This window comes from Tamandua tetradactyla, chromosome 1 (assembly GCF_023851605.1).
Source record: "Tamandua tetradactyla isolate mTamTet1 chromosome 1, mTamTet1.pri, whole genome shotgun sequence".
Classification (NCBI taxonomy): domain Eukaryota; kingdom Metazoa; phylum Chordata; class Mammalia; order Pilosa; family Myrmecophagidae; genus Tamandua; species Tamandua tetradactyla.
Window position 1 is genome coordinate 188,428,814 of NC_135327.1, and position 22,518 is coordinate 188,451,331.

The 22,518-nt window shown below is 36.4% G+C and overlaps 1 protein-coding gene and 2 pseudogenes across 5 annotated transcripts in view; 2 read left to right on the top strand and 1 right to left on the bottom strand.

Moving 5' to 3' along the window:
* Positions 1-22,518, bottom strand: part of TPK1 (thiamin pyrophosphokinase 1) — a 323,853-nt gene that overhangs the window by 109,876 nt on the left and 191,459 nt on the right. For all 5 annotated transcript variants that reach the window (XM_077148616.1, XM_077148604.1, XM_077148613.1 and 2 more), the window contains exon 7: positions 22,109-22,255. In XM_077148616.1, coding sequence (XP_077004731.1) covers positions 22,109-22,255 — 147 coding nt within the window. The remainder of the gene's footprint in view (positions 1-22,108; positions 22,256-22,518) is intronic.
* LOC143679728 (exosome complex exonuclease RRP44 pseudogene) lies at positions 962-1,664 on the top strand (annotated as a pseudogene).
* Positions 2,171-5,636, top strand: LOC143679734 (poly(rC)-binding protein 2 pseudogene; annotated as a pseudogene).

The following is a 22,518-nucleotide window of genomic DNA, read 5'->3' on the forward strand; positions in this document are numbered from 1 at the left end:
CATTTGGAGAATTTCTGATATTCTTATAAGCAGTGGGGACAATCAAATCAATAGGCCAAGCCCTCGATCTTGGGGTTTGCCCCTATGAAACTTATCTCTACAAAGGACATGCTAAGCCTACTTAAGATTAGGCCTAAGAGCCATTTCCAGAGAACCTCTTTTGTTGCTCAGATGTGACCTCTCTCTCAGCCAACATGGCAAGCGAACACACTGCCTTCCCTGCTACTACGTGGGACATGATACCTAGGGGTGTAAACCTCCATGGCAAAGTGGGACAGAAATCCTAGGATGAGCTGGGACTTGGCATCAAGGGATTGAGAAAACCTTATGAACCAAAAGGGGGAAGAGAGAAATCAGATAAAGTGTCAGTGGCTGAGAGATTTCAAACAGAGTCAGAGAGGTTATGAAAGTTATTCTTATGCATTATAGAGATATCCTCTTTTTAGTTTATGGTGCATTAGAGTGGCTAGAGGGAAATGCCTGAAACTGTAGAGCTGTGTTCCAGTAGCCACGTTTCTTGAAGACAATTGTATAATGATATAGCTTTTGCAATGTGACTGTGTGATTATGAAAACCTTGTGTCTGATGCTCCTTTATCTATGGTATTGACAGATGAGTAAAAAATATGGATAAGACATAAATAATGGGGGAACAAAGGCTAAAATAAATTGGGCAGATTGAAATACTAGTGGTCAATAAGAGGGAAGAGTAAGGGGTATGGCATGTATGAGTTTTTTAGTTTTTCTTTTTTTATTACATTACTTTTGTTAGATGCAAATATTCAGAAAAATGATCATGTAATGAATACATAACTGTGTGATGATATTGTGAGCCACTGATTGTAACCATGTCAGAATGTGTATATGTCAAGAATGTCTGTATGTCAAGAAAGTTTGTTGGTCAAGAATGTTTATTGTTTACAATAGAAATATTAAAAAAAAAGATATTAGCTACTCGTATGATGCAAGTTGTTTACTTCTGCTATGGAATACATACTGATTTTCATCACTATGGTTTAGTGTCACCAAAATATGCTAATTTTACTTCACCCATCAGAAGACATGCAGATATTGTTCACAGGTTGCTGGCAATGGCTACTGGAGCAGACAGAACTTACCCAAATTCACAGACAAACACAAGCTGTGGATTTCTGTAAAATGTCAATTTCCAGGACAAAATGGCTCAATATGCCCAACGTGCATCAATGGCATTCCATACCCAGTTAAATTTCAAAAGCAAAGGAATAATAAGTGAAGAAACCTATATTCTGTTTGTAAGAAAGAAAGCTATTGTGGTATTAATCCCAAAGTATGGTTTAGAAGGTCTAGTCTTCTTTGAAGAAAAGGATAAACCAAAGCTATTTCTTACTTATGATGATGAGGGACCTTCACTTAGAAGATAAAGTCTTCCATATATATGATAAAGTTAAAGTGAAAATGATGTTAGACTCATCTAATTTTCAGCATCAGAAAATCTAAATGTCCCTGATGGAATCACAGACGCCAGGAATAAGTATTCCTGTCGATATTTCAAACATGGCTATTAATGGACCACAGAAAAAGAAGACATTTGTAAAACAGTGGTGCACAATAAGAAAACATAAAAAATTAGTTTCCATTAAAAAAAAACTTGAAAGAACACTTCTAAGCCAAAGAAGTATGTGATGCAGTTTGTTACTTTTAAGTGCATTTTTAAAAATAATTTTAAAAAATTGCATTTTTATTGAAAAGAAATAAAAACAAAAAAGGCATTGTAGAAAAAAGAAATAGAAGATGAGATATCTAAAACTATTTTTTAATGTTCCATATCAGCATTTTTATGCTAAGTACTAAGTTACAATTTGGTTCATAAAATTGTTTTAAATGAAGTCTGCTAAGAATAAGAAAGATGATTATTCACTATTTGACTTTAGAATTTAACTCTTTATGGCAGTGTTGCTGCTAAAAATCTTATAGACTTACTTAACACTATTAAAAATGGTATTATGAATGTGGCTACAATGAACTGGTACTTGGAAAAGCAAAAATATTTATATCTAAGATACAAGTTCAATGAAAAGAACATAAGATCTACTACACACTGATTGTGTCTAAGCTTCTATCACTGGAAACAGCTGCAGTTTGTTTTTCTCAGGGAGAGTAGAATGTAAAGTACAGAGTATGGAGCCAGAATGCTTAAGGTACATCCCACATTTGCATTATAATAACTGTAAATAAGACCTCGGGCTTTATTTTTCTCATCTGAGAAATGGGGATAAAAATATCTATCTCAAAGAGGATTAAACAAGTTAATAACATGGAGTCACTCAGAATGGTGCCAGGCACACAGAGAGACAAGTGTTGGCACTATCCTTATTACAGAAGGACTAGGATGCCTCTCTTACTTGATAATTTCTATTATGAATTCAACTGTATGAATATATCTAAACCTGTTTCAAGTGTATTTTTTCCTGCTAGCCCATGCTAAGTGCTAAAAATACGATACATAAGCATTTCTGAACAGGTAGTTCATGGATAGGCTCAAGGCTACTCTAAACTCCTAAAAATTTGTATTTAAATTTTTTAAGGCCCTCTAAATACGCATTTTTCTGGAGTGTTTCATAGATTTCATCTCAAAGATTCTCAAAGTGGTTCATGACCAGAAGAACAATCCAAACTCTGTATCATGACATAGCGCGTGGTCTTTAATTGCCCGATTGCCTCCTTTCTTCATCATGTCCTTCTTTTCACTCCCTGAAACACCAGGCTTTTTACAAATCTCCCCCCAAAACAGTGATGTTCCTTCATGCCACACCTTTGCTAACATTGTGCTCTCTACCTTCGGATGCCCTCACTCTTAGTAACCCTTGTTCATCTACCTAATTTTGAGACCCAACTCAGGTGTGACCTCCTCTAAGAATCCTTTCTATACCTGTGTATGGTGTTAAGTGTAGCCTCTCTGGGCTCCCATAATATTCTGTGTATATTTGAAATACTAAATGCATTTTATTTTATTCTCTACTAGTTATCTATTTAGTGGAGAAACTTTTAGCACTTATCTATAATATAGTAAAATGCCTGATGCAAAAAAGCATTCAATATGTTTATTGAATGAGTACATGAAAAATTGTGCAAATTCTTTTACTTTTCATCAGTTTTATTCTGGTCCTAGAAATCTTTTATAGTATACTATGCTCAGATAAAAATATTAAGCTCTATTCATAGCTTTTCAATTGCTATTATCAAAATTTCAAGAGCTCCTTAAAAGGCTAAGCATAACCTAGAAGAAAATAAATCCTTCTTTACAGTCCCTCAAGCAACATTTTTATACAATAAACTTGCCTGATAAAATAAGACCAATGTTCTGTACACTATGCCTTTTACCTTGAGTACCCTGGTAGTGCTGAAATTGGCTTCCTATGATAAGACAGTGGGGAAGGGCCAATGTACAGGCAATGAATCAACTTTGGGGACCTTCTATCAACATTCCTTTTTCCAAAAGGGAAATAGTCTCATCCATTATCACTACTATCTCAGGTATAGTAGAATATTCTTCCTTCTTGATAAGGAAACTGATTATGTCCATTTATCTCATCTTATTTAAAAACTTACCTACAATCTACAAAAGGTGGCAATGAAGCCTAATTTGTTAAATATTGCACTTTCTTAGCGCTAAGTGATTTTACCTTTTAAAACTGTTTCTACCACACTGAATGGCATCACACTATACTCATGAATCATGTAGATGAAGACAGAATAGTGGGATGGTTAGGTCTAAAGAGCCAGTCTAACTGGGTTATCAGGTGGAATAACCCTGGACAAGTTACTTCACTCAATTTGCCCACCATTATTACAACCTATATAGTTGTTTTAAGTAAAATAGCTCTCAAATGGAAATGTTCACAGAATCACGTGAGGAACACTTACACACACACACACACACACACACACACACACACACACCCCAAGTCTGAATCCTAATATGTTCTTTCAGAAAGCTACCCCTGTGGAAAATTTTGGGGGCATTTAGGTACATTTCCATAACAGTGCCTTAAGCAACCATAATGAAAGAATGAAGGAGAACTGTATTGAATATAGCGTGGTCTTCAAAATATATTAAGTGTAAAAAGTACAGAAAGTTTTATATGGTATGCTACACTTCCTGTGATAAAGGAAAAGGAAGAATATAAATGTTTTGTTTTGCAAAAGGATTCTAAGAGAGTTTGGAAAAGAATGGTAGTGGTAGGGATAGGAATAGAAGCAACTCATCTCTAAGGATATCATATAAGACACTGTTCCATTCCCGGTCTCCAGCTCTTCCACTTTCAGCCCACTCCCCTTTTCCCCACAGTTGCCTCGTGCCTGCAGCTTTTGCCTTTCATCCCAACCAGTGACCAAAGACTTGACCACTCAAAGTCCATCTCCCTAGCACACTACTCCACATGACACTGGTGTGACTAAAGGTGGATTAAATGTCACTCTCACCATCTGGTTACTTATGCATGGAAAGGAAATTGGCAGTATCATGGGAAAAGAAAGGAGAATCAGTAACAAAGATGCATGAAGACAGTGGTGCACATATCAACATCTCAGAAGGGAACTGTCCTGAGAGAATTATGACTTTGGCTGGACACGCTAATGCCATCTTTAAAGATTTTGCTATGATCATTGACAAACTAGAAGAAAACATCAGCAGCTCTATGACCAATAGCACAGTTGCCAGTAGACCCCCAGTCACCCTGAGGCTGGTGGTCCCTGATAGTCAGTGTGGCTCTCTTATTGGGAAAGGTGGTTGCAAGATCAAGGAAATATGAGAGAGTACAGAGGCTCAGGTCCAGGTGACAGGAGATATGTTCCCCATTCAACTGAGCAGGCCATCACTATGGCTGGTCTTCTGCAATCCATCATTGAGTGTGTCAAACAGATAGGCATGGCCATGTTGGAAACTCTCTCAAGATCCCCCCAAAAGGCGACAATCATCATGTACAGGCCCAAGCCATCCAGTTCTCTGATCATTTTTGCAGGTGGTCAGAACAAGTACGGCCCAAGCAGCAACAGTGCAAGCTTTCCTCACATTACCCCATCCATGTGCCTCCACTCTGACCTGGAGGGACCACCCCCAGAGGCCTATCCCATTCCAGGAGAGAATGTCATTACACAGCCAGATTTGACCAAGCTGCACCAGTTGACGATGCAACAGTCTCATTTTCCGATGATGCATAGCAACACTGGATTCAGTGGCATTGAATCCAGCTCTCCAGAAGTGAAAGGCTATTGGACAGGTTTGGATGCATCTGCTCAGACTACTTCTCAAGAACTCATCACTACAAATAATTTGATCAGCTCCATAACTGGATGTCAAGATACCAGATCTTGAAATAACTGGATGTCAAGATCTGTCAGATCTCATTGATGTTTGTGTAGATGAAAAATTGCAAACACTGTGGAAGGATCTACTGATAGGCAGGTTACCATCACTGGATCAGCTGCCAGATTAGCCTGGCTCAATATCTATCAATGTCAAGCTTTCCTCAGAGACAGGTGGCATGGGGAGCAGCTAGAACAATGCAGATTCATCCATAATCCCTTTCTGCTGTTCACCACCACCCATGATCCATCTTTGTGATTTCTGAACAGTCAAGCAATTCCAGGTTTTAAATAGTGTATAAATTTTCAGTGTCTACACACCTCATCATCCACTTGTGATTTTTTTAATTAAAGCGTTTTAATTCCTTCAAAAAACAAGTTAATTGAAAAGAGAAAAAAGTTATGCAGTGCATACTCCTATATGAACAATACTCTTAACACACACGGATATAAAGAAAAGGACACAGGAGTTGGATTCGGAAAATTTCTAGACTGTTTATGGATTTACCATCTCTTTACAATATTGTTCTATGCATAATTTCATTTCTTTTGGTAATTTTCCTGCCTTCCAGGAACAGAGACTATTTTATAACTCATACATTGTTATCAAGAGACTTCTATATTATATTAATATTTGGTATGTCTTTGACATCTAGAATGTCCTATCTACCTAATATTATGTAATCAGTTTTCTCAGTCTGTTTCAGAAAACAATATGGAAGGCTTAAAAGTTTAATACTCTCCCAGTTCACGTCATTTTGAGTTATACCCTGCTTTGCTGACTTGCTTTCTACCTCGTATGCATTTTTTAAAATTTCATACTATTCCACAGAGGTCTAAGTCAAAAGTCATAATTCTGATAATGACTAGTTATAAAGGACTAAGTCAAACATTTAAAAGACAACAATGTAGGATAGGATTTTCAAAAATATTTCCTCACCAATCGACCTGACAGAATACTTCCTCTCCTTCTTGGTAAGAATGGCTTAGAAGAGCAGAGATTTTTCATGTTTGCATTTTTGTGTATGCGGGGATGGGAGAGGCACCTTACACACTCCTCAGAGGAGTTTCAAAATGACCAGAGTGAATGAATAATTTGAATAGACACATTCAACTAACTCTCATCCTTCCAAGTTTAATTGTATTTAAATAAATTTTGAAATTTTTTAAGTTTCAATTTTGAAACAAATAACAAAATGCTCACAAATTAAGGGAACAAATTAGCTGAATTTATACAACTGGAGTTCTTTATCTAGAAACATTGACTTGTACCAATCTTCTTCCCAGAGCTTATTTCATTTCCCTGCTGGCAAAACTCAGAAACACATCACAGTTCATTGATACTACAGTGGCAACCATTAGTTTTCAATCAAAGGAAGATGCTGAAGCAATGTTCAATTGAACTAAGTATACATGTCACAGTGTCCTTGCCATACAGGACTATGGGAGTATAAAGCAAAAGATGACCCTGCATCTGATAGTCCATTAATTTACTCAGAATTGGATTATGATAATTTATGATGACAGAGCTCAGACAAATGCTAACGCTATCTTTTCTATTGTTTTATCTGCACACAGTACTGTTTTAAGGATTGCATCAAGTCCCCAAAACAGATTCTCTGTCACTCAGTTGAAAACAGAAGGCCAATGTACAAATACATTTTTAAACAGGTAATAAGGAGATTCCTTACTGCTTTGGAATCACTGGGGGATCAGAAAAGGTTTTTCTTGGTGGGCATCCCTCAATGAAAGACTTCTTTAATGTCAAAGAACTCACATGCCCTGTGGGTAAGCCACGGGTATCAGGATTGTGTTTCATCCTTTTCCCCTTGACATTCTGTTGTATCCAGATTGCTTTAAAATCTAACATCACTGCCCTCATCTTCCTCATGTCTTTCCTCAGCAGTAGTAACACACTAGGCGGTAAAAAAAAAAAAAATCTCTTTATATTAACTTTCAACAAACTAGGAAGAAACACATGCCAAAACAGAACTAAGTGAGTTAAGGCATAGTTTCTGACTCCCCCAGCCTGAGATGCCCAGACACCATGTACTTTATAAGAGGAGCAATTTTGATTATTAGAATCATACTAAATGTATGATCTAAATCTCAGTTTTTCAGTTTTGGCTAGCATCAGGTGCACTAAGTATGGTAATTGTTTCCTCATATTTCGCCAAAAAATCTTTAAGATTTCTAAAATGAGAAAAGTATTTACTTGTGATAGGTTCAGATATCAACTTGGCCAGGTAATGGTGCCCAGTTTTTCTGTTGTTGTGGCTTAAATCATCATCACATGAATTTCATCTATGGCTGATTACACCTACGGTTGGCTAAAGGGAGTACCCACTACAATGAATGATATTTAATTTAATTAGCTGGGGGATTAAAAGGAGGAGTCAGAGAGAGAAAAGACATTCAGACCTAGACAATTGGAGGTGCAGAGGGATGCCCACAGGGAAAGGTGTCTGAAGCAGAAGCAGGGAGAGAAAGTCAACAGCCTTCACTGTATGCCTTCCCACATGACAGGAACCCAGATGAAAGCTAGCTAACTTACCATCAAAGAACTGTAAATTTGTAATTAAATAAATCCCCTTTATAAAAGCCAGTCCATTTCTGGTGTACTGCATTCTAGTAGCTTTAGCAAACTAAAACATTACTCAAAATATGTTCTATCAGTAGCCTTCATTTAAGGCCTACAGGAGAAAAACTGATGAAAATGGTCCAGATCAAGGAAGTGATCCTTTATGTTTAATGTTTGTTCGTAAACGCTGTGTGGAAGAGGAAAAAAAGAAGAGTAGAATTTAGAAAAGAGAGTGACTACAACAGAGAACGGTGGTTGATTTGACAAGATGGAATACACTAAGCAGGCTAGAAAGACTGAGCCTTAAAGGACTAAGATTCAAACATTATCCTGATGCCAATGATAGAGGCTCAAGGAAGGGAAGATGAAAGGGAAGATCAGAATGGAACTGGGAGTGGGTCAGGAGAAAAGAACTTCCCCAGACTGTGCTCATACAGTGAGGGTCTATAAATATATGAGCCATTACTCTTATGCAAGCTTCAGCTAGATATTGCTAGCTATCATGGTTTGCAAAACCCCAACCAAACCACTTCTGCCAATCCTAAAGAACATGGAGGGCTTTATTTGAGATTTTACAAATGTTCCATGCACTATGATTACTTTCCAGAAACCAACAACCTCCAAATGAGTTCTTAGGCCAGATAAGTCCTGAAACCCAGAACATCAACTAATTCCATCCTCTCTCCAGAACATCAACTAATTCCATCCCCTTATTCTATATTATTGACAGCCGTTTCCAAAATGGAAAAGTTAGAATGGGCTCAGCCCATATGCCCCCTAAAAACTGGGAGAAAGATCAAAGGAGAAGGTGAGTTACATCAGAGAACATAAGATTTAACAAAGAAGTATGACTGCTGAATCATTATATTGATACTTCTTTTCGTCTCCAGTGTCTTGGAGCAGCTAGAAGGAAAAATCTAAACTTGTGGAATTATAACACATATTGAATTCTGAAATCTATTCTGTAACTACTGTTTGCAGAGTGCTTTGAAATGTATAGATTTTTTTGGTATATGTTATTTTTCAGAATACAATTTTTTTTTAAATATGCAAGCCATCTTGCAAAAGTGTAGGCATGGCGACTGAGTAGAAACAAAGTTAAGTGCTATACTCCTTGTCATTCTGGGAAAGAATGAAAGGTATGATTTCAAATCCATAAGTCACAATTTTGTTTGTTTTTAACTTAGAAAATGGCCCCACCAAAATAATTTGTCATTATTCATTACCATTTTAGTACAAAAAATTCAACTGCTCTAAATAAGGGCTAAACAATAATTAAGAGAAATAAATTTCTACCTTCGTTTCCATTTACTACTCAAATCATAACAATCTTAGACATCTTATGTCTACCCATAAGGTGACATCAAAATTGTACTTATATTTCAAATGGTTTGTATGGTGTATAAATATCTCAATAAAATTACAAGAAAAAAATTATACTTCATCAAGTTTCTTCTTAGCTGCCAAATCCACTATATTACTTAAGATACCTTAGTCGACTTGAAACTTAACACCCTTGCCTCTTGAAACTGTCTTAGCATCTTGATTTCAGTGACAACACTCTATTTTAGTTCTATTTCTTTTCCTGGGGTTCACTCATCCTTCTTGGGTATAAAGAGTCCACTTCCAAGTGTTTTATTATCATGTATATGTTGAAGATTCTCAAGATTATATCTCTAGGCCAAACCTTTTCTGTAGTCCTTTTTTTTTATTAATTAAAGAAAAAAAGAAATTAACACAACATTTAGAAATCATTCCATTCTACATATGCAATCAGTAATTCTTCACATCATCACATAGATGCATGATCATCATTTCTTAGTACATTTGCATCGATTTAGGAAAAGAACTAGCAAAACAACAGAAAAAGATATAGAATGTTAATATAGAGAAAAAAATAATAATAGTAAAAAAAAGAAAAGGAAAAAGAAAAAAAAGAAAAACAAACAGACAGACAAAAAAAAAAAAAAACAAACAAACCCATAGCTCAGATGCAGCTTCATTCAGTGTTTTAACATGATTGCTTTACAATTAGGTATTATTGTGCTGTCCATTTTTGAGTTTTTCTATCTAGTCCTGTTGCACAGTCTGTATTCCTTCAGCTCCAATTACCCATTATCTTACCCTGTTTCTAACTCCTGCTGGACTCTGTTACCAATGACATATTCCAAGTTTATTCTCGAATGTCGGTTCACATCAGTGGGACCATACAGTATTTGTCCTTTAGTTTTTGGCTAGTCTCACTCAGCATAATGTTCTCTAGGTTGATCCATGTTATTACATGCTTCATAAGTTTATCCTGTCTTAAAGCTGCATAATATTCCATCGTATGTATATACCACAGTTTGTTTAGCTACTCGTCTGTTGGTGAACATTTTGGCTGTTTCCATCTCTTTGCAATTGTAAATAGTGATGCTATAAACATTGGTGTGCAAATGTCCGTTTGTGTCTTTGCGCTTAAGTCCTTTGAGTAGACACCTAGCAATGGTATTGCTGGGTTGTATGGCAATTCTATATTCAGCTTCTTGAGGAACTGCCAAACCGCCTTCCACAGTGGTTGCACCATTTGACATTCCCACCAACAGTGGATAAGTGTGCCTCTTTCTCCACATCCTCTCCAGCACTTGTCATTTTCTGTTTTGTTGATAATGGCCATTCTGGTGGGTGTGAGATGATATCTCATTGTGGTTTTGATTTGCATTTCTCTAATGGCCAGGGACATTGAGCATCTCTTCATGTGCCTTTTGGCCATTTGTATTTCCTCTTCTGAGAGGTGTCTGTTCAAGTCTTTTTCCCATTTTGTAATTGGGTTGGCTGTCTTTTTGTTGTTGAGTTGGACGATCTCTTTATAAATTCTGGATATTAGACCTTTATCTGATATGTCATTTCCAAATATTGTCTCCCATTGTGTAGGCTGTCCTTCTACTTTCTTGATGAAGTTCTTTGATGCACAAAAGTGTTTAATTTTGAGGAGCTCCCATTTATTTATTTCCTTCTTCAGTGCTCTTGCTTTAGGTTTAAGTTCCATAAAACCGCCTCCAATTTTAAGTTTCATAGATATCTCCCTAGATTTTCCTCTAACTGTTTTATGGTCTTAGACCTAATGTTTAGATCTTTGATCCATTTTGAGTGGGGTTAACGTTTGTATAGGTTGTGAGATACGGGTCTTCTTTCATTCTTTTGCATATGGATATCCAGTTCTCTAGGCACCATTTATTGAAGAGACTGTTCTGTCCCAGGTGAGTTGGCTTGACTGCCTTATCAAAGATCAAATGTCCATAGATGAGAGGGTCTATATCTGAGCACTCTATTCGATTCCATTGGTCGATATATCTATTTTTATGCCAATACCATGCTGTTTAGACCACTGTGGCTTCATAATATGCCTTAAAGTCAGGCAGCGTGAGACCTCCAGCTTCGTTTTGTTTCCTCAAGATGTTTTTAGCAATTCGGGGCACCCTGCCCTTCCAGATAAATTTGCTTATTGGTTTTTCTATTTCTGAAAAATAAGTTGTTGGGATTTTGATTGGTATTGCATTGAATCTGTAAATCAATTTAGGTAGGATTGACATCTTAACTATATTTAGTCTTTCAATCCATGAACACGGTATGCCCTTCCATCTATTTAAGTCTTCTGTGATTTCTTTTAACAGTTTCTTGTAGTTTTCTTTGTATAGGTCTTTTGTCTCTTTAGTTAAATTTATTCCTAGGTATTTTATTCTTTTAGTTGCAATTGTAAATGGGATTTGTTTCTTGATTTCCCCCTCAGCTTGTTCATTACTAGTGTATAGAAATGCTACAGATTTTTGAATGTTGATCTTGTAACCTGCTACTTTGCTGTACTCATTTATTAGCTCTAGTAGTTTTGTTGTGGATTTTTCCGGGTTTTCGACGTATAGTATCATATCATCTGCAAGCAGTGATAGTTTTACTTCTTCCTTTCCAATTTGATGCCTTGTATTTCTTTTTCTTGTCTAATTGCTCTGGCTAGAACCTCCAACACAATGCTGAATAATAGTGGTGATAATGGACATCCCTGTCTTGTTCCTGATCTTAGGGGGAAAGTTTTCAATTTTTCCCCATTGAGGATGATATTAGCTGTCGGTTTTTCATATATTCCCTCTATCATTTTAAGGAAGTTCCCTTATATTCCTATCTTTTGAAGTGTTTTCAACAGGAAAGGATGTTGAATCTTGTCAAATGCCTTCTCTGCATCAATTGAGATGATCATGTGATTTTTCTGCTTTGATTTGTTGATATGGTGTATTACATTAATTGATTTCCTTATGTTGAACCATCCTTGCATACCTGGGATGAATCCTACTTGGTCATTCTTTTAATATGTTGCTGGATTCGATTTGCTAGAATTTTGTTGAGGATTTTTGCATCTATATTCATTAGAGAGATTGGTCTGTAGTTTTCTTTTTTTGTAATATCTTTGCCTGGTTTTGGTATGAGGGTGATGTTGGCTTCACAGAATGAATTAGGTAGTTTTCCCTCCACTTCAATTCTTTTGAAGAGTTTGAGGAGAGTTGGTACTAATTCTTTCTGGAATGTTTAATAGAATTCACATGTGAAGCTGTCTGGTCCTGGACATTTCTTTTTAGGAAGCTTTTGAATGACTAATTCAATTTCTTTACTTGTGATTGGTTTGTTGAGGTAATCTATTTCTTCTTGAGTCAAAGTTGGTTGTTCATGTCTTTCCAGGAACCCGTCCATTTCATCTACATTGTTGTATTTACTAGCATAAAGTTGTTCATAGTATCCTGTTATTACCTCCTTTATTTCTGTGAGGTCAGTAGTTATGTCTCCTCTTCCATTTCTGATCTTATTTATTTGCATCCTCTCTCTTCTTCTTTTTGTCAATCTTGCTAAGGGCCCATCAATCTTATTGATTTTCTCATAGAACCAACTTCTGGTCTTATTGATTTTCTCTATTGTTTTCATGTTTTCAATTTCATTTATTTCTGCTCTAGTCTTTGTTATTTCTTTCCTTTTGCTTGCTTTGGGATTAGTTTGCTGTTCTTTCTCCAATTCTTCCAAGTGGACAGTTAATTCCTGAATTTTTGCCTTTTCTTCTTTTCTGATATAGGCATTTAGGGCAATAAATTTCCCTCTTAGCACTGCCTTTGCTGCGTCCCATAAGTTTTGATATGTTGTGTTTTCATTTTCATTCGCCTCGAGGTATTTACTAATTTCTCTTGCAATTTCTTCCTTGACCCACTTGTTGTTTAAGAGTGTGTTGTTGAGCCTCCACGTATTTGTGAATTTTCTGGCACTCCACCTATTATTGATTTCCAACTTCATTCCTTTATGATCCGAGAAAGTGTTGTGTATGATTTCAATCTTTTTAAATTTGTTAAGACTTGCTTTGTGACCCAGCATATGGTCTATCTTTGAGAATGATCCATGAGCACTTGAGAAAAAGGTGTATCCTGCTGTTGTGGGGTGTAATGTCCTATAAATGTCTGTTAAGTCTAGCTCATTTATGGTAATATTCAGATTCTCTATTTCTTTATTGATCCTCTGTCTAGATGTTCTGTCCATTGATGAGAGTGGTGAATTGAAGTCTCCAACTATTATGGTATATGTGTCTATTTCCCTTTTCAGTGTTTGTAGTGTATTCCTCACGTATTTAGGGGCATTCCGGTTCGGTGCATAAATATTTATGATAGTTATGTCTTCTTGTTTAATTGTTCCTTTTATTAGTAGATAGTGTCCTTCTTTGTCTCTTTTAACTGTTTTACATTTGAAGTCTAATTTTTTGGATATTAGGGGGTCGCCAACCGCCATGGCTTGAGGGGACCGCCTGTCCAATTCTCCCAGCTGGCCCGGGAAGCAGGGAGGGAGGGAGTCCGGCTGCTGTCGTCCCAGCCCGGGGAAGCCCATCCCCTCGGCGATCTCACCGGAGCGGGTTCTCCCAGCCAGTCAGCCGTTCCAGAATGGGGTACGCTGTCTTCTTGATCTCTGTCTTGGCTCTGGGAGCTATTCTGTATCATTTCTACTCCCCTAGTAGCTGTTCTGGAGGAGGAACTTAGACCCGCGCGTCTTACTAAGCCGCCATCTTCTCCGGAAGTCTTTTCTGTTGTCCTTTTAGACAATTTATACTTGGTGCCAAAGGGGGCTCAATCTTTCTATATCCTCAAGCCAACAGACCATCTTCTTTTTTTGATCTGTTCCTTTTATATTCTCTATCTCAAACAAAGATAGCTATTAGTTGCCTAACTCATCCCTTTTCATAGTCTATAAAGAAGATTTTGGAGTATAAATCCCAAAGAATCACATCATGTCTTCTTCATATTTATCATTCCTTGCCTCGATTTCTAAAACAGCCCATCGGCCTCTGTATTAGTTTGTCTGCTGCTGGAATACATTATACTCGAAATGGAACAGCTTTTAAAAATGGAATTTAATATGCTGCAAGTTTACAATTTTAAGCCTGTAAAAATGTCCAAACTAAGGCATCCAGGGTGAGATACCTTAATTGAAGGAAGGCTGATGGGTCTGGAACACTGCCATTAGCTATAATATCACGTGGCTGGCATCTGCTGGTTCCTTGCTCCTGAGTTCCACTGCTTTCAGCCTTTATTCCTGTGAGGGGAGGGGCTTCCTCAGTTTTCTTCTCTGGGCTTACTTTCATCTCTTGGCTTCTCCTGGGTCTCTCCAATTTCTTCCTTGCTTAACATCTCATAGCGACATTTGCTGGATTCCAAGCATCTCCAAACATCCATATCTCTGTCCTCTGATTGTCAGCTCTGTTGTTTCTGAGATTCCTTCAAAATAGTTCCCCTTTCAAAGACTCCAGTAAACTGATGAGACCTACCTAGAATGTGTGGAGTCATATGTCCATCTAATCAAAAGGCCACACCCACAACTGGGCATGCCACATCTCTGTGGAGACAACTTAATCAAGAATTTCCCACCTACAGTATTCAAACAAATAGCTGTTCCCGCAAGATTGTATCAGGATTAAAATATGGATTTTCTGGGATACATAATACTTTCAAACCGGCCTAGTATCCCAGCTTTCATCTCTACCCCAACCAATCTATCCAACTTATTGCTAATTCATTTTCTAAAATAGTAACCTAATGTTATCCCCCTGGCAAAAATACCTGCCCTTTACCCTTTAAGACATCTTCCTCAAAATGGCAAACAAGTCCATCGTGCTCTGGAGCCTGCTTACCTCTACCTGTATCCTTTATGGCTCCACTGTGACCCATCAATTTGCTCTTTCCTTGAATGTGCCAAGTTCCCCAAGATCACCTTGTCTCTGCAAGGTGATATTCCTTTCACTTTAAATGTCGTTACTCCTTTCTTTGTCTTGACCCCTTAGCCTTTAATTAAAGTCATCTACCCTGAGAAGCTGCCCATTTCTCACCACCAACCCTGTGCCCAATATGGGTTCGATGTTTTCTCCCCATGCCATCTTCATAGCATCCACTATTTCCTTATATTTTTAATTTTGCCATATATTCTTCTTTCTTCCACTACAGTAGTGGAGTAGTGCCTTCTATTTGTGCATTTTCAGTGCCTAACACAGTGTCCACCACATGACAGGTATGTTTGTTGTATATATTCCATCAATAAAACAGAAAACAGTTGTTACAAAATAAATACTTTGTGAGGAATGGTTTCACTCCTTAAAGAAAATTAGGCATAATGAAACACAGATAAAACCATACAGAGAAGATTTCTATAGAGATCTAAAGGGGATATTAGGGCACTTATAATAATGACATTTATAATCGCTTTGGAATTTTAGTATGTATTATTTCACATTAAAATGTAAGGTTTAGTATTTACTTCTAAAGGCTAACATACTGTTTTAGAATATGTTTTGATTTATACTTTAAAAATACCATGTAGGGGGGAGGAAGAAGAAAACACAAAAAGAAAGAGGGAAGAAGAGAAGGCAAGCAAGGATAATAAGCACACACTATACAAAGTTTGAAGGCTGAGAAAGAATGCTTAGGAAAGATGTGTGTCCATACATATTCCAGGTGAAAAAGAATCTGCTATCCAAGAACAGTAGAGCAGACAAGTCAAAGAAAAAGAGTGACAAGGGCAAGGACATGATCTGAAGACACTGAGTAGCAGAATTTCCCAGAGAAGCGAGTTTAGATGGGGCTGGGACAGAAGGAATGGGTGTGAGTAATCAGGCTTATGGAAGAGAAGGTAAACTGGGAAGGTTTAATGTGCAGGCCATTACTAGATGTGAAATGTTAGACATTTTCAGTCTCAAGACATGTTCAGGGGTCTTTCTTTAAAGTATTAATACATGAGCTCTAATTTATTTCTGGCAGCAATTTTTTTTCAAAGAAATATTGTAAATGTCCTTGGGCAAACTGTTTAACTTTATGTCCCTATGATTATTCATCTATAAAATAATCTCTAAACTATTTACACTAATACTTTATGGTTCTATGCTACTACATAGTATATACTAGAGATTCTAAAAAGTCAAGCAACAACAAAAAAATCAAATGGGAAGATTCAGAGAAAGAATTAAGTAATAATGTCCATTCCAAAGAAAGGAGTTATAATTGGGTGATAAAGATTATCCATGTCTAATAAATAGAAGATTATCAATGTCTAGAATTGGGAACTTCCTGTCTCCCACTCCCTGTCACTGATGGGAATATAAAACACACGTGTATATGTGGGTAGACATACCTACCACAGAGTTCTCAGCAGAAACAATCCTGCGTGTCAAATTTGCATCATGAATATTCAGCTTCCTATCAAATTATTAACATATTTCTACTATATTTTGGACCACCTTTACAAATGTATAATGTATAAAATGTCAGGACTTAAACACAAGTAAATAATTGATCTTATGAGAGAGAGGACAAAAAAATGAGTAAATATAAAACATGACTAAAATTATGAGGAAGAAATATTTATAACAAATGTAAAAGTTGTTAAAGATAAAAACTGACAGAAGTCCGCTCTATAACAACATTAAACTAAATCAAACACTGGAATCTTGAATAGGAATTACTGAAAAAGTTTTGAGAAAATGTAAAAGGAAAGCCTTATTAACTCTTGGACATCTTATTTCTGGTTATAAATCCTATTAATTTGTATTTACAAACTACCATAAAACTTGGAGATAAAAGTTAATTAATGCTTAATACACAAAAACTAATGTTTTTGTACTCCTGAGGAGAACAGAACTAGAAAATTAGGGAGTATGCACGTGAAACTCTGCAAGCTTAGTTAGCATGACAAACATGATGTTTTGAACTGTCTTCAGCAGCTAACTAATAATTGATAGCAATGATGTTTCATGTCTAAAATGCTCCCCATTTATTGCATAAAATCTCCTGCTCATAAAAGATGATGCAATCTATTAAGAACACATCTTGGAAGGAGAAAAGTAATACTTACCTTTTTTTTTTTTTTTTAGATTTAAAAGTTAGTCAATTACTAATTTGCAACTTTTTAAAACCTACATCTGAAACTTATATTCTATTCATAATTATATACAATTTTAAAAATATTTTTATCTTCACAGTCTACCAAATTTTATTTTTACCCCTATTTCCCCCTCCCCTCCATGATTCATTTATATTTGCCCTTGTTTTTTTACTCATCTGTCCATGCCCTGGATAAAGGGAGCATCAGCCTCAAGGATTTCACAATCATGAGGTCACACTGTAAAAGCTATATAGTAATACAATTGTTGTCAAGAATCAAGGCCATTCCATCCTGCAACCCTGTTGCTAGGCATATTCCTAGAAGAACTCAGAGTGGGGACAGGGAATGGACATTTGCACACTGGTGTTTATGCAGCAATGAATAAGATCTCACACCCTATTCAGGATTCCACATAATTATGCTTTCCAAAGAAACTGACCATGCAAATTAAATTACATAATACACTACCCAAAATATAAATTTTGCACCAAATAAACATCTCTCCCTTTGGTCTCAGATAGGAGTTGAAGTTTTAAAATATGGACTATATTATCCTTTACCTTGTATTCTGATTTACCACAGTCCTATCCAGAGGAGCTTTATTCATATCTCTAGTTGAAGTCTAATTACTTTTTCAACTTCTTAACAGTTGCTGTGTGGAGAAAGCTGACTTTCATAAATTCAGAGCTCTATCTGTAACACTCAGGTGTCGCACAAATACCCAAATTTCTAGGGAGTGGCCAGGTTATACATAAACAGCTTAGTAATTCAGAATTTAGAAATAACATTTACAACTCCTGAACATATGTGACTGCTATAAAAGCTTATAACCTAGGATGCTTTTCAATAGGCCTCAACCTGATAACCCATGCTCTCAAATTCAATTTTCTGAGTTTGTATATTATAGTTAGTCCATATGATTGAGGCATAATAAAATTTGCCTTTTCGTTTCTGACATTTCATTGAACATACTGTCCTTAAGGTTCATTCACCTAGTTATATGCCTCACAACTTCATTCCTTTGTCCATCCATTTGTTGAATGTATACATCACAGTTCCAGCTTCTATTCTTCAGTCGTTGTACCCTTAGGCCACGTCTCTCCATTGTAAATTGTGAACATTTACATACACTCAAGGGAGTATATCTCCCTTGAGAGACTGGGGAGATAGGAGGAAATATTAAACTTGCCCATCTGGGGAATTCCTGATGTTATCTCAAGCAGTGGGTACAGCCAGTTCAATAGTCTGTGTCCTCGATCTTGGGGCTTGCCCCTATAAAACTTATTCTTGCAAAGGAGAAGCTAAGCCTACTTGTGATTGTGCCTAAGAGTCTCCCCCAAAGAACCTCTTTTGTTGCTCAGATGTGGCCTCTCTCTGTAAGCAAACTCAGCAGGTGAACTTACTGCCCTTACCCTCTACATGGGACATGACTTCTTAGGGTGTCAATCTCACTGGCAACATGGGAAAGGACTCTTAGGCATTATATAGATATCCCTTTTTAGTTTATGATGTATTGGAGTGGCTAGAGGGAAGTACCTGAAACTGCAGACCTGTGTTCCAGTAGCCTTGATTCTTGAAGATGACTGTATAACTATATAGCTTTTACAGTGTGACCATGTGACTGTGAATACCTTGTGCCTGATGCTCCTTTTATCTAAGGTATGGACAGATGAGTAAAAAAATAAATAAATAATGGGGGTGATATAAAGGTAAAAATAGGGTAGATACTAGTGGTTAATGAGAGGGAGAGGTAAGTGGTACAGAATGTATTGAGTTTTTTTTTTATTTCTTTTTCTGGAGTGATGCAAATGTTCTAAAAAAGATCATGGTCACGAATGCACAACTATGTCATACTATTGTATACTATGGATGAACTGTATGTGCATAAGATTTCACATTAAAAATATTAAAAACAAGAAGAATAAAAATAAAATCAAGGCCACTCCAATACACCACAAACTAAAAAGGGATATCTATATACTGCATAAGTATTACCTCCAGATAACTTCTCAACTCTGAAATCTCTTAGCCACTGAAACTTTATTTTGTCTCATTTCTCTCTTTTTCCCTTTAGTCAAGAAGGCTTTCTCAAACCCATGAAGCTGGGTCCCAGCTCATCCCTGGGAATCATGTCCCACATTGCCAGGGAGTTTTACACCCCTGGGAGTCATGTTCCACATAGAGAGGAAGAGCAGTGAGTTTGCCTGCTGAATTGGCTTAGAGAGAGATGCAACATCTGAGCAACCAAAGAGGTTCTCTGGGGGTGACTCTTAGGTATAATTATAAATAGGCTTAGTATCTCCTTTGTGGGAATAATTTTTACATGGGTGACCTTCAAGATTGAGGGCTCATCCTCTTAAACTGGTTGTCCCCATTGCTAGCAAGAATACCAGAAATTCCCCAGATGAAGAAGTTAAGTATTTCTTTCTTTTACTCCAGTCCCTTAAGGGGACTTTGCAAACACTCTTTTATTCTCTGCCCAAATTACTCTGGGATATATTGGGGCATCACACTAACCTGTACAAACCAATAAGATCTCATCCCTATTCAAGATTCCATGTAATTATGGTTTTCAAATAAATTGACCCTGCAAATTAAAGTAGATAATGTACTTACCCAACATACAAATTTTGCACTCAATAAATATCTCTTTGTTTGGTCTCACACAGGAGTAAAAGTTTTAAAATATGGACCATATCATCCTTTATGCTATGAAAAAATTCAGATTTAACTTTGATTTTATCCAAATCAGCTTCATTCATATCTCTAGTTGAAGTCTGATCACTTTTTCAACTTTTATAACATTTGCTTTATGGGGTAATGCTGACTTTCATAGTTTGAGTTCTCCAACTCTGAGTCTCCGGTGTCACACAAATATCGAAGTTCCAGGGAATGACCTGGTTATACACAAACAGCTCAGCATCTCAGAATTTAGAAATAACAATTACAACTCTGGAATATATGTGACTGCTGTAAGAGTTTACAATCTAGGATGCTTTACTATAGGCCTCAACCTGATAATACTCTTGGCAACAATCTCCAAGTTTGTATATTATAGTTAATCCATGAGTGTGGCATGATAATATTTGTCTTTTGTTTCTGACATTTCATTCAACATACTGTCCTCTAGGTTTATTCACATAGTTGCATGCCTCACAACTTAATTACTTCTTGCAGCCACTCAGTAGACTGTGGTATGTATGCACCACAGTTTCCCCTTCCATTCCTCAGTCAATGTACACTTAGGCCACCTCCATCTGTTGCACATTGAGAACACTGCTGCGATAAAGACCAGTTTGCAAGTTTCCATTGTGTCCACTCTCAGTTCCTCCAAGTATATGCCTAGCAACAGGGTTGCATGATCATATGACAGCCCCATCCCCAGCCCTCTGCAGAACCACCATTCTGCCCTCATAAATGCTGTAGCACTCTGCAACCCTACCAACAGTCAATAGGAGCATCTCTTTCTCCACATTTCAGTATTTGGGGGATACTTACTTTTAAGGGAAGATTGTTATGCTTCATATTTTTAATTTTTAAAAATAGCATATTGAACGTTACTTTGAAGTAAATGCAACTTCGTGAAATTTTCTCTCATAGTGATATTTGACCCACAGTAAGTGAAATTTGTTAAAATGCACACACACACACAAAAATATTATATACTAAAAATCAACCAGTTTAAAAATTCTAAACATTTTTCCATCTTTAAATAGACCTTGAACTACACCATTGTTAACCCAAAACACTATCTTGTAATTATATATCACGGAGAGTATTTAGCAGATTGGGTAGAATCAAAACTGTAAGTACTACATCACAATTAAAGACAGGAAATGTCCACTGCTTTTTCAAAAAGGTTATTACGTCAAGGGATTGAGAAAATCTTCTTGACCAAAAGGGGGAAGAGAGAAATGAGACAAAATAAAGTATCAATGGCTGAGAGATTTCAAACAGAGTCGAGAGATTATCCTGGAGGTTATTCTTACATATTATACAGTAATTAGTTAAGATATACTGGAGAGGCTGGAGGGAAGTGCCTGAAAATGTAGAGCTGTGTTCCAGTAGTGATTTCTTGAAGATGACTGTATAATGATACAGCTTTCTTAATGTGACTGTGTGATTGTGAGAACCTTGTGTCTGATGCTCCTTTTATCTATGGTATGGACACAAAGTAAAGCATATGGATTAAAAATAAATAAATAAATATACAAGTATGAAAAAAAGGTTTTTTCAAACTGAAATTTATAATCATCCTTATAAATTTTGTTTATTTAGTTAAAACTGTTTAATGCTTTATAATGATTAATGAAATTAATAAGCATGCAACTTATAAATAGTAAAATCTAAAAGATTTCCTTTTAAGTCCTTGATAAAAACAAATCCAATTTCCAATTATAATGACAATATTCAAAATACATACATGAGAATTCCATTTGAAATATTGCCCTGTATTTCCTCTATTGAGAAATTCTCATAAGTATCACTCACATTACTTCTACTGCTCAAAATGCAAAAGTACTGCATTTACTTCTTAGTCAATTCAGTTGGAAGCTACAATTTTCTGGGTTCAATACAATGATAGAAAAAGAGAAATCTTTGAGGGCAGTATCCTAAAGTAGGCACAAGTAAGAAAGAAGGTCAACATAACTCACACTTCAAAGACATAAGGAGGACCAATTCTACCCTTAGTTGATAAAAATGTTAGAAGTTTTGTGAAAGTAAACTGCTTATGGTATTTTTATTCTTTACTTACTGGTTGGAGAAGGTATATGAGAGATTTTTCTTGAATTATTATAATTGGCAAAGGAGTGATATCAGTCGCTTGAAACAGGGTGTTCACAGATGCCATAATCTGGTCAAAACGTCCACCAAGTCCTCCCAGTGTCACAATCAAATCAACCTAAGCAAGGCAAAGAAATCTGTGAATCACATATTTAACGAATGTTAAATAATCAAAGAGCATAAAACACCTAAAGAGAGCTTTAAAAATTACAAATTTATTTTAAAGAACTATAAAGACAGGCTAGACAACATTTCTCTTACTTTAATGAAGAAATTACATTATTTGTCCAAGATGACATACCTAGCAAATGGTAGAGCCACTAAAAGCTTAATTGTAAGTAATCTTATATACAATAAAACTGACAGTGCTAATTATACTAT